This window comes from Osmerus mordax, chromosome 5 (assembly GCF_038355195.1).
Source record: "Osmerus mordax isolate fOsmMor3 chromosome 5, fOsmMor3.pri, whole genome shotgun sequence".
Classification (NCBI taxonomy): domain Eukaryota; kingdom Metazoa; phylum Chordata; class Actinopteri; order Osmeriformes; family Osmeridae; genus Osmerus; species Osmerus mordax.
Genome location: NC_090054.1, coordinates 3,543,097 through 3,556,412, shown reverse-complemented (window position 1 = coordinate 3,556,412; position 13,316 = coordinate 3,543,097). Strand labels below are relative to the sequence as shown.

The 13,316-nt window shown below is 48.4% G+C and overlaps 2 protein-coding genes across 7 annotated transcripts in view; both read right to left on the bottom strand.

Annotated features, from left to right (window-relative positions):
* The window catches only part of fam135a (family with sequence similarity 135 member A), a 39,506-nt gene extending 30,425 nt beyond the window's left edge, over nucleotides 1–9,081 (bottom strand). For 5 of the 6 annotated variants that reach the window (XR_010876657.1, XM_067236283.1, XM_067236286.1 and 2 more), the window contains exons 1-3: nucleotides 8,948–9,080; nucleotides 8,125–8,209; nucleotides 3,024–3,143 (exon numbers count right to left, since the gene is read on the bottom strand). Coding sequence is in view for 5 of the 6 variants with exons in the window: in XM_067236283.1 (XP_067092384.1) it covers nucleotides 3,024–3,100 (77 nt within the window). In the remaining variant the exon portion in view is untranslated. Of the gene's footprint in view, nucleotides 1–3,023; nucleotides 3,144–8,124; nucleotides 8,210–8,947 lie in introns of all 6 variants that reach the window. The other variant, XM_067236284.1, reaches the window with a different exon arrangement.
* The window catches only part of zgc:172136 (uncharacterized protein LOC566376 homolog), a 69,442-nt gene that overhangs the window by 51,473 nt on the left and 4,653 nt on the right, over nucleotides 1–13,316 (bottom strand). The window lies entirely within an intron of this gene.

The following is a 13,316-nucleotide window of genomic DNA, read 5'->3' as shown; positions in this document are numbered from 1 at the left end:
GTGTCACATCCTCTTCCCCCTCCCCATCCCCTCCTCCCTCTCTCCATTCTCCTCCTTCTCCACCCCCTCCCTGACCTTCCTCTCTGCAGCGTGGTTCTAAGCCAGGAGCTGAGAGGGCTGAGTCAGAGCCTGGTTCCATCCCCCAGACTGTGTGTTTCCAACACTAGGAAAGCCCTCAGACCACAGCAGCCTAGCCTGGGATGGCTGTTCTCTGGAGGGAGCAGGGCTATAAATACCTGATCCTTCTCAGAGAACCGTAGAGAGGTGCTTCTCTGGGGCCCGGCAGGAAAACAGAGACACAATACCGGGTCTCGTAAAAGCCGGGAACACAATACCGGGCCTGGAATGCCACCGCCGCAAAAGGAAGCTGAGAGAAGGCCCTGTAGCTGGAAACATGCTTCCTGTTTGACACAGCTGTGTACACCCACACACTACAGGGGAGAACTGGGACAATGAAACTGGGATTTCCCACTCTTTCTCTGTAGCCTACTGTACGTCCCAATAGCTTTTGGGCATCTCAAATCGCTCCCAAGGTGTATCCGGGGAGCAAGCACCTCTGGGAGATGATTAGAACCTTCAGCCATGCTGGCAGGTCTGCCCTGCTGCAGAGCGCTCCCTCTGATCGCCTCAGGGGAGGGCCAGGGGCGGGCCAGGGGAGGGCAAGGGCCAGGGCCCAGGGGAGGGCCAGGGGCCAGGGGAGGGCAAGGGCCAGGGCCCAGGGGAGGGCCAGGGGCCAGGGGAGGGCCAGGGCCAGGGGAGGGCCAGGGGAGGGCCAGGGGCCAGGGGAGGACCAGGGCCAGGGGCCAGGGGAGGACCAGGGCCAGGGGAGGGCCAGGGGCCAGGGGAGGGCCAGGGGAGGGCCAGGGGCCAGGGGAGGGCCAGGGCAGGGCCAGGGGAGGGGCAAAATCTTCCCAATCAATACAGTTGTAACCGCCGGCCCGAGATTGCATTACTACAGATGAGGGCTTGGCTTTGTGGATCAAATGTAACACCATCAGCTACCACAAACCACAGGGTAAATGCATAGCTAGCCATCAAACAACAAGCAGCATGCCTGTACCTAACCAGGACTAGACCAACCCTATACCAGACAATGGATATTATAATGGCTGCCCCTCTGGGAATGGTTGTCAAGTTCTGTGTTACAGAATTCAAATTGAAGTCCACTGGAAAAGCCGGTTTTTCCACCTAGGACCTGTTCAGCGTTTGCCAGCCTTGAACTTCATCACCTCAGTGTGTGTGTGTGTGTGTGTGTTTGTGTTGGTGTGTTTGTGTGTGTGCATTAAATATATGTAATATTGCATCATCATATTCCTCTGGATGTTTGTTTTATAATTAATGATAGTTAGATTAACTGGTAAGGGTTGAAAATATGATGAGAATAGAGTGAGAGAAAAGAGTGTGTGTGTGTGTGTGAGTGTGAGAGAGAGAGAGAGAGAGAGAGAGAGAGAGAGAGAGAGAGAGAGAGAGAGAGAGAGAGAGAGAGAGAGAGAGAGAGAGAGAGATGATTATACTGAGGAAGTTGAATGGCTGGGGTGTGGATGTCAGCGAACCCTGAATAATACATGAGACTCGTTTTAGTTATTTTTCAACATGTTGGGTGTGTGAATCATGTAATATTCTAGTTCTACAAACAAATGTAACTTGAAATGGTAACTCCATGGGATCCTTCCTAGCTTGGATCAGCTGTAGTTCCTCTTCATATTACATTTACATTTAGTCATTTAGCAGACGCTCTTATCCAGAGCGACTTACAGTAAGTACAGGGACATTCCCCCCGAGGCAAGTAGGGTGAAGTGCCTTGCCCAAGGACACAATGTCAGTTTGCATGACCGGGAATCGAACTGGCAACCTTCAGATTACTAGCCCGACTCCCTCACCGCTCAGCCATTTGACTCCCACTATATTAATATAAATTTTATTTAAAAAAAGACAAAGAAATAAAGCTAATGCTATTTTGACAAGAATGTCCAACAGTATAGCTGAGTCGCTGATTGAGACTCAGGTTAGCTACTGGCTTCCTTCAGAAAGCATCTCTCTGGAAACCAGATCAGAAGGTGTGTCTGCTGTGAGCGCAGGGACGTGATCAGAAGGTGTGTCTGCTGTGAGCGCAGGGACGTGATCAGAAGGTGTGTCTGCTGTGAGCGCAGGGACGTGATCAGAAGGTGTGTCTGCTGTAAGCGCAGGGACATGATCAGAAGGTGTGTCTGCTGTGAGCGCAGGGACGTGATCAGAAGGTGTGTCTGCTGTAAGCGCAGGGACGTGATCAGAAGGTGTGTCTGCTGTGAGCGCAGGGACGTGATCAGAAGGTGTGTCTGCTGTAAGCGCAGGGACGTGATAGGGTGTTGGATTCCCGCTCCCCCAGAACCCCCCACAGAGCTTCCACTGAAGTCAGCATGGGGGCTTCCTCTCTACACCTGAACACCAGGGCCTGGCTGGGATCACAGCTGTCCTCACCTTCTCTGGAACAGCTGTCCTCACACCCTCTGGAACAGCTGTCCTTACCCTCTCTGGAACAGCTGTCCTCACACCCTCTGGAACAGCTGTCCTTACCCTCTGGAACAGCTGTCCTTACCCTCTCTGGAACAGCTGTCCTCACACCCTCTGGAACAGCTGTCCTCACACCCTCTGGAACAGCTGTCCTTACCCTCTCTGGAACAGCTGTCCTCACACCCTCTGGAACAGCTGTCCTTACCCTCTGGAACAGCTGTCCTCACACCCTCTGGAACAGCTGTCCTTACCCTCTCTGGAACAGCTGTCCTCACACCCTCTGGAACAGCTGTCCTCACCCCCTCTGGAACAGCTGTCCTCACCCCCTCTGGAGCAACTGTCCTCACCCCCTCTGGAGCAACTGTCCTCACCCTCTCTGGAACAGCTGACCTCACCCCCTCTGGAACAACTGTCCTCACCCTCTGGAACAGCTGTCCTCACCCTCTGGAACAGCTGTCCTCACCCTCTGGAACAGCTGTCCTCACACCCTCTGGAACAGCTGTCCTCACCCCCTCTAAAGCAGCTCTACTCACCCTCTCTGGAACAGGTCCACGTTGTAGAACTTGTGGAGTTCCACGGAGAACTCCACCGTGGCCTGGACCTCACTCATCTTTTTCTTCACCAGCAGGAAGCCCTTACATCATCTGACACACCTGCGAGAGAACACAGAGGAACACACACAGAAGCACACACATAAGAGCACACACACACACAAGACCAAAACATTAGTCACCTGCCTGGCCTCCAGAGGGCTTGCCAGAGTAGAACTCAATTAAGGGCTCACCCTTGAGACACAAAGCTCTTCTCACACTGGAAAATACTGAGGCAGTTAGGCCCGCACACACCACACAGCCAGCAACACACAGCTAGCCATTAGCCTAGCGCAGGGACTCTCACTTACAAGCAGTGGCACTGTCATCTTGAAAACAGCCAGGCTAAGCCCTTGCCTAGCCTCGCCTAGGCTAACCTCGCCTCGCCACGCCTAGGCTAACCTAGCCTCGCCACGCCTAGGCTAACCTAGCCTCGCCACGCCTAGGCTAACCTAGCCTCGCCACGCCTAGGTTAACCTAGCCTCGCCACGCCTAGGTTAACCTAGCCTCGCCACGCCTAGGTTAACCTAGCCTCGCCACGCCTAGGCTAACCTAGCCTCGCCACGCCTAGGCTAACCTAGCCTCGCCACGCCTAGGTTAACCTAGCCTCGCCACGCCTAGGCTAACCTAGCCTCGCCACGCCTGGCTCTGTGCCTCTTGCCTGTTTGTATGAAGGCTCGGCAGCTCAAACTGAGAAGCACAAGTGTTCTGCTGCTTGTTCTACAAATAACACAACTCTGCTAACAGGCTGGCAGGCAGGTCAGCCAAACTTAGAGAGAAAGAGTAGAGGCTATGAATCACTCCACTGAAATAGGCATGAAATACAATATCCACTACTGGACAATGTTATATTACATATATTAGTTATATTTGTAGCCTGTCACATATACAACTATATACATAACTACTACATATAAATACAAACTACTACTATACATATATTTAATAAGGATGGCAAGACCTATATAGGGAGTCTTGAGGTAGGTGAATATGATCTCGAAACTCGCTGTGCGTCCTCCACAGATTCTGAGAAGTATAACTGAACAGGAACTGGCGTCGCAAATCAACCAGAAGTCCCCTCAATTTCTAATGTGAGGGATGAATAAATGATCCCCCCCCCCCCCCAACAGGGAGGTGGCAGCGTGATTTTGGCAAGAACCACAGAGAAGGGACACAATCTGGCAATGACAAGGCAAGTCTGCCTGGAGAGCAGCACAAACCAGGAGCACAAAATCTGGCACTGAGAGGACAGCTCTGTCTATGGCAGGTTAACAACAGGTTAATTCCCCCTCTCTCCCCCCCCCCCCCCTCTCTCACTCTCTTCTTCTCCCTCTCCCTCCCTCTCTCACCCTTTCTCTCCCTCCCTCCCTCTCTCTCTCCCTCCCTCCCTCTCTCTCTCTCACTCTCTTCCTCTTCCTCTCCCTCTCCCTCTCCCTCACTCTCTTCCTCTCTCCTCCTCCCTCCCTCCCTCCCTCCCTCCCTCCCTCCCTCCCTCTCTCCCTCCCTCCCTCCCTCCTTCCCTCCTTCCCTCCTTCTCTCCCTCCCTCCCTCCCTCCCTCATTCTAGTTGTGCAGGGAAGACAGGGTGGGTTGTATCCACCTACTGTGTTGTTTACCAAACACAGGATGCAGGGCAGGGCAACACGGTTACTGTATTCACAAAAGGCCCTTGAAGTGAAGCCTCCGGGCTATATTCTCTCTCTCCCTCCTCGTCTTCCTTCTTTACACGCTTGCTCTCGTTATCTCTCCCCCCATCGCTCCCTCCTTTACTATCTCTGACTTTCTTTCTTTTCCGTTTAATTTGAAGCTAGAGGAGAGCAGCAGAGGAGACGGAGTTGGCCTCCAGCCGGTCTCACGAAGAAACAGCTCCACCAGAGAGACCCTCCACCCTCGTTTCATCACCCTCTCCTTTGCTCTCGTCTTCCTTCTGAATTCCTGCTTGCAGCAGCGAGGAGCTCCACCAGGCATGACATAACAGGCCCCCCATCTTACGCAAGTACCCGAGCCAACGAAGACTCAAGTAAATTATTGAGTGAAAGAACGTGGGAAAATGAGCACGGGCATAAACTGAAACCTCCCGGCAATAAGACTGTTTATAAACACGGGCTGAAGATCACTGTGCATTACAGCTAAGGTGACTACAACAGCTCTGTGTGTCTGTACGGTACATCACTATAACAGCTCTGTGTGTCTGTACGGTACATCACTATAACAGCTCTGTGTGTCTGTACGGTACATCACTATAACAGGAGTGTGTCTGTACGGTACATCACTATAACAGGTGTGTCTGTACGGTACGTCACTATAACAGGTGTGTCTGTACAGGACGTCACTACAACAGGTGTGTCTGTACAGTACATCACTATAACAGGAGTGTCTGTACAGTACATCACTATAACAGGAGTGTGTCTGTACAGTACATCACTATAACAGGTGTGTCTGTACAGTACATCACTATAACAGGTGTGTCTGTACAGTACATCACTATAACAGGAGTGTGTCTGTACAGTACATCACTATAACAGGAGTGTCTGTACAGTACATCACTACAACAGGTGTGTCTGTACAGTACATCACTATAACAGGAGTGTCTGTACAGTACATCACTATAACAGGAGTGTGTCTGTACAGTACATCACTATAACAGGAGTGTCTGTACAGTACATCACTATAACAGGAGTGTCTGTACAGTACATCACTATAACAGGAGTGTGTCTGTACAGTACATCACTATAACAGGTGTGTCTGTACAGTACATCACTATAACAGGTGTGTCTGTACAGTACATCACTATAACAGGAGTGTGTCTGTACAGTACATCACTATAACAGGTGTGTCTGTACAGTACATCACTATAACAGGAGTGTGTCTGTACAGTACATCACTATAACAGGTGTGTCTGTACAGTACATCACTATAACAGGAGTGTGTCTGTACAGTACATCACTATAACAGGAGTGTGTCTGTACAGTACATCACTATAACAGGTGTGTCTGTACAGTACATCACTATAACAGGAGTGTCTGTACAGTACATCACTATAACAGCTCTGTGTGTCTGTACAGTACGTCACTACAACAGGTGTGTCTGTACAGTACATCACTATAACAGGAGTGTCTGTACAGTACGTCACTATAACAGCTCTGTGTGTCTGTACAGTACATCACTACAACAGGAGTGTGTCTGTACAGTACATCACTATAACAGCTATGTGTGTCTGTAAAGTACATCACTATAACAGGTGTGTCTGTACAGTACATCACTATAACAGGTGTGTCTGTACAGTACATCACTATAACAGGTGTGTCTGTACGGTACATCACTATAACAGGTGTGTCTGTACGGTACATCACTATAACAGGTGTGTCTGTACAGTACATCACTACAACAGCTATGTGTGTCTGTACAGTACGTCACTACAACAGGAGTCTGTCTGTACAGTACATCACTATAACAGGTGTGTCTGTACAGTACGTCACTATAACAGGTGTGTCTGTACAGTACATCAGTACAACAGGAGTGTCTGTACAGTACGTCACTACAACAGCTCTTTGTGGCTGTACAGTACGTCACTATAACAGGAGTGTGTCTGTACAGTACGTCACTATAACAGCTCTTTGTGGCTGTACAGTACGTCACTATAACAGCTCTTTGTGGCTGTACAGTACGTCACTACAACAGCTCTGTGTGTCTGTACAGTACATCACTATAACAGCTATGTGTGGCTGTACAGTACATCACTACAACAGCTCTGTGTGTCTGTACAGTACGTCACTATAACAGCTCTGTGTGTCTGTACAGTACATCACTATAACAGGTGTGTCTGTACAGTACGTCACTATAACAGGAGTGTGTCTGTACAATACATCACTACAACAGCTCTGTGTGTCTGTACAGTACATCACTACAACAGCTCTGTGTGTCTGTACAGTACATCACTATAACAGCTATGTGTGGCTGTACAGTACATCACTACAACAGCTCTGTGTGTCTGTACAGTACGTCACTATAACAGCTCTGTGTGTCTGTACAGTACGTCACTATAACAGCTCTGTGTGTCTGTACAGTACATCACTATAACAGGTGTGTCTGTACAGTACATCACTACAACAGCTCTGTGTGTCTGTACAGTACGTCACTATAACAGGTGTGTCTGTACAGCTGCTCCTGATAGCTGCAGACCTCACAGCTGCTCCCTGGGGAGGAGAAGCACCGGGAGGAACCTGGAGAGGAGGAGGTGTGAGGCCCACCTGGGGAAGCTCGTTAGCCGCTTCCTGCGGTCCACGTCCGCCATGGCTGAGCACAAACTAACGCCACACTTCTGTTGTTTCTGCACCAAGGCTGTGCTCAGAAAGGTTATCGATGGAAAGATTACAGATACAGAACCATAAGTCACTCATAACAATATGTTTTTTGCAGACGATTTTAAATAAACAAATTACAGGGGCGGTGGTTAGATCTGGGATGTCGTGATCTGCAGTCAAATGCTGTAACCACGGAGCTACGCCCGCCCCCATTACATAGCCCTGTTTCAACATGTCTCCCCCTTAGCGGGCCTGTGCTGGCTCAGCAACGGGGCAGCTAGCATCAGCCTGTCCTGCAAGTCAGCGTACAGCTGTGATCAGAGGAGACCCCTCTATGCCGTCACCCTCCTCGGGCTACGCTCCCTTCTCTACTACATTAATAATTCACCTACCATATCTCCCTCCTCTATAAAGCCCATCGCCTTCTTCAGCTCTCTGCCATCTCCCAGTCAGCTGTACCTGGCGGCAGAGCCAATTACAGCCTCTCTATCAACCTGCTTGTTTGCCATTGAAACTAACTTTCCTCTGTTTGTGTGCACAAGCTTTTTACGCACACCTCCATGTTGAATGCAGCATAGTTACTGATGACAGTAGCAGTATTTCAAGAGTAATTGAGGACAATAATAAGCTGATGGATGGACGGATCGCATCAGAGATGTGGATATTTCAAGTCTCTGAGATACCGATACGGTGACTGATAATCACCAAAGATGAGCCTCTACTGAAAGGTTAATCACTTACTTGACTTCTGACAATTCGAGGGTCGTTATTTCCGCTCGATATTCACAAGATCATCGCTGCAGGTTGACTTCTCCGGTGGGCATCTCTAGAATGAGTCACCACACAACTATCAGTGGGGTTGAGTACTAAAAAAACAAGACCTGGCTGAGACTGGATATCCTAATTCCAGTCGTGGATGAGTAAACAGCATAAAACGATTCAGATTGACTGCCACCTTTTCATTTATTGTATTCGAAAGGTCAGCGGCGGAGGTCAGACCGAAGTCATCAAGGTGATCTGATATAGAGATGAGTTTTGTGTAAAGTGCAAACGACACTCCTCAACTGAGACCCTGTTGATCACGCAGTAAAACTAGCCTGTCCGCCTGCCACCCACACATTCTCTCTCTCCATATGACTTAGACACATCGCAAGCCAGCTAGGACTAAAATGACAGCTAAAATAACAATTACTCTAAAACGACACATTCATAAGCACAACTGGTGTAGCTGTGGCTTTTTTGGCTAAGTTTAGCTATATAGCACATTAGCAATGTATGTTGAATCTAGCTGATCTAATGTTACGACCACTGCTGGTGTGGGGGAAACCATGAATCCAGATGAACGGTCTATTCATATCATAACCAACCACAAAACCATGATTTCACGACAACAGCAACGAATGCTTGCTTGTAGGCATGGGACTAAGCGCGCTTACGCTAGCTATCCAACCATCTAGACTGGACTTGTGCAATGATTTCTCTTTTCTAGGCTAGTCTGGCTACAGACGCTAGCTAACTCGCTACCACATTCCCAGTTAGCTGAGTGTAATGAACATTACCATACCTTAACAAGTGATATATTTCGTCTTCTTTTTTGTATCAGACTTTTTGCGATGCCTCCCCAGCTAAGCTTTAATTGGCAGGGAGTTAATTGGGAGTTCGACCAACGTTGCTGTGCTATCTGGCTGGCTTGTTTTCACCCTTCTCGCCACGGCAGCTGTCAGGGTTCGACTGACGCGCGGCTCGTTCTCAAACAACCTGGCTGCGCACCTATGCGCATATTCCATGCAGTTGCAGAATGTTTTCTCACTGTCAATTAAAAACAAGGGATGAATGATTACGTAAATAAGCCTAAAATATAATTGCCAAGCGAGGAGGTTAAATGGAGGGTGTGAGGGTGTGAGTGTGTAAGTGTGTAAGTGTGTAAGTGTGTGTGTGTGTGTGTGTGTGTGTGTGTGTGTGTGTGTGTGTGTGTGTGTGTGTGTGTGTGTGTGTGTGTGTGTGTGTGTGTGTGTGTGTGTGTGTGTGTGATATGCCTCTGCAAAGATTATAATGTTGTCTCCCAAATAAACTGAAAACCTGTACTCCCCCTTGTTTTCGACACGTCCCTCCTTAATCAGAATCAGAATGAGTTTTAATCCGCCAAGTAGTTTACACAACAAGTAATTTACATTGGTGGGTAGGTGCATACAGTAAACATATAAGAATCTTTAAAAAGTGTGTGCACTCCTTAAATATAAAAGTAAGACATTGAAAAAAAAATACTCAGAACTTTGTAAACAGGCCGATCTCTGGAAGACTAATGGGTGTCTAACACATCAAACAAATATTTTGTTATAGGATTGCCTAGCACATAAACACATGCAGTACAATAATCTTTTTTGAGGTTGTCAATATTGGCATGCCACCAGTGTAAACTATAGATTACATTACGCAAGTATGTAAAGTAACGAGGTGGTAAGAAATCTTTTTGCAGGACATGCTGGTAAGTGGTAAAGAGTGTGTATACTTTTACAAGATAACATGTAAATAAATGTTGTTGTTCACCAGTGGTGGTTAAGAAGTCAGGTGGCTGAGCGGTTAGGGAATCGGGCTAGTAATCTGAAGGTTGCCTGTTCGATTCCCGGCCGTGCAAAATGACGGTGTGTCCTTGGGCAAGGCACTTCACCCTACTTGCCTCGGGGGGAATGTCCCTGTACTTACAGTAAGTCACTCTGGATAAGAGCGTTTGCTTAATGACTTAATGTAAATGTAAGAAGTGTGTGTCCATTAGAGAGGTGTAGACTGTATATCTCTGGACACCAAATGTCTCACAACAAGGACGTTACAAAACTCAAACTCTCAATGTGAGACTTAACATATGAGATTCTAGAATAAACTGGACACCCTGGACTTACTAACCCTACCAGCCCCCCCCTCACCAGCCCCCCACCAGACCCCCACCAGGCCCCCACCAGGCCCCACTAGGCCCCCACCAGACCCCCACCAGGCCCCCACCAGGCCCCACTAGGCCCCCACCAGACCCCTACCAGGCCCCCACTAAGCCCCCACCAGGCCCCCCCACCAGACCCCACCAGACCCCACCAGGCCCCCCCACCAGACCCCACCAGACCCCACCAGGCCCCCCCACCAGACCCCTACCAGGCTCCCACTAAGCCCCCACCAGGCCCATTTCATTTGTACAGAGATACTGGGCTCGCTCCATTGACAAGCGTTAACTTCCTTGAAGGCGGGTACTCTGTTGAAGTTTAAAACTATTGGGTCTGCCCAGAGCCACTCTGGATCTGCCATAACCAATCGCTAGCGTTCGCTTTAGCCAACTCCTTCACCACTAACGGAGATGGCTGGAAAATCAAACGAACCCTGTGGGGATCAAAGATTGTTCTTGCTCCGGCTTTAACTTCTGGATATTCGGCAGCGTTGCCACAATGGACCGAATGGCTTCGCTCGCATCTTTCTCCGCCGCCATTACGGAACTACAACACAAACTAACGCATGACATCAACGTCATCGTTCTCAGCCACTCCCTCTGTTCGCTAATTGGACCGGTAAAAATTTTACCGGAGACATCTGACCAATATACCTCAAGCCCAGACGCAGTACAGAAGCAAAATGAAAATTGAGCAGAAGTACGTAGGAGGGAAGAGCCAGGCTAACATTGCCTCCCCCCCTCACCAACTATTCCCTGCTATATTAGCGCATGAGAACATGGACCGTCAAGGCCATTTCTAGGAGTCCTATCTAAAGCCTAAACAAAAGCTATCTACCTCTTTCTGCAAAGGCTATGTTGACTATTATCCCCTGATGTTTCTCGTGAGAGTAAAACTCCCCATATTGTGATACTATTTAACAGCCATTAATTTCTGTATTCATTGTCCAGTCTTCTGAGATGTTCAACTTGAGTGTATCAGACACCTGCACCTTATAGATCTGTAATAAATATGTTGATTTTGTCTTTAAGTTGTACTTGGTGATTCACTTCATTGACTTCGTTCGTTCACAGCAATTGGATACTATCTAATACGTCTTCACCCCCCACCAGGCCCCCACCAGCCTCCCCTACCAGCCCCCACCACCAGCCCCCCCCCACCAGCCCCCTACCAGTGCCCCCCCAACCCTCCACCAGACCCCCCGCGTCTCCCACCAGCCCCCACTCCAGGCCCCCACCAGTGTCCCTTCCAGATCCCCACCAAGCCCCCCCCCCAGCAGCACCCCCCAGCCCCCCAGCAAGCCCCCCCAGCCCCCAGCAGGCCCCCCCAGACCCCCAGCAGGCAGGTCTATGAGCAGTCCTCCTTAGACTCAGCTCCAGTGTTGACCAAGCTCGCTGGAGGTCTCATCTAGTGAATGTTCTGCTGCTTAACCACCTCCTGGAAACATCAGACTGCAAGTAGTTACACTTTTCTAAACAACTTCAAGCAACTTCATGGGTGGACTTCAATGGTAAAAATCATCTTTTGAGATCTATGTCTGGATACTAATTTGAACAAGTTTATGTCTGTATGTTACTCCCTATTGAATCTGTTTAACAGATTTAAATATTGTGTTTTTCAAATCAAATTTTGGTCGTAGATCATATATATGTACAGAGTTGATCATCTATGTCCCTGTATTGTTTCCCACTGATTGTGATATACTCATTCAAACTGGCATATCTTCCTGAGACCCAGTACTTCATTTATGTTCCCTGTGGACACTGGTTTTGGAACCTTTGAAACCATCTATCCTTTTGTATTTATGGATTTTGTCCAGTTGAGAGGATATCCTGAGCTTCTTAATGATGTCTATTTGAAAGTCAAGATTAGCCTTGTAATTCTAGTTAGTTCATAAAGTTATAGATGCAGAACTACAACAAAAAAGACAAATATATTGTGCTTTTCCTTCAAGCATGTTTATTAGCCAGTCCCAAATACTTATGTTATGTGAAAAAAAGAAAATGATTGGGTTCTCAGGAGGATGTATATCTGGTGTTCTAGGGTGGCTCTTCTCTGTTCTCTGTGCTATGTGTTCCCACAATGCATCTGCACCGGCCTGCACTCTCAAAGTACGTATACGTCCTTGGACAGGCAAGCCTATCGACACTGCATGGATCAGACTGCACAGTTATAACCAAACCAACCGTCACTTTTTACATCCCTCACTAAGCACGTTTTGTCTAATACTTTATCTGACTGTGAGTCAATACCGTTTAAAGTGTCACGGATCATTGAGAGAGTTCATTGGAGCGCATAAGCCTACTGTGTAATGGAGGTGGAGAAGCATTGATACTTTAATGTAATAACGGATCTGCACACATTTTAACAACAAGACTCCATCCGGTTGGCCCCCAGCTGTGCACATAAACGAGCGCGCGGAAAAGGCTTGAGCAAGGGTGTAAAGGATTAACAGGAAGCGACAAACAATCAGAGGCAATATTTATTTAGCGTGCTCCAGCTTTTCAAACATTACAAGAGTTTTATGACGTTAGACACACCATTATAGGCACGCCCAACTTGTGCCTGCAAACACACACACACACACACACACACACACACTCACACACATTTGCCAATTAAACAAATGATTTGTCAGTTGTCACTTTACTTCTGCAGTTGTGTCTTACTCCTCCGGGATGGGCGTTCAGTCGGAACAGGCCGTGTGTCCACAGGTCAACATTGGGGAAGATCGTTTCCCAGGTTGTTACACATTCAGATTGCACACGCCGTAGAATCACACACGCGCGTCACTTGACGGTCTCAGTGACACAGTTTTCTGCCAACAGGATTTTACATCATGTCCCAGTTTCACATCGCTGAGTTAGCAAGACGAGGAACCGTTGAAAAGGTTGCAGGATCAACCCCTACACGTGCTGCGTACAAGATGGGCCCAAATTTCAACTTCAGAATCAACACCAGGTAAACTGGGCTGCTGTCCAACAACGTCGTCTCGCGTTTGAT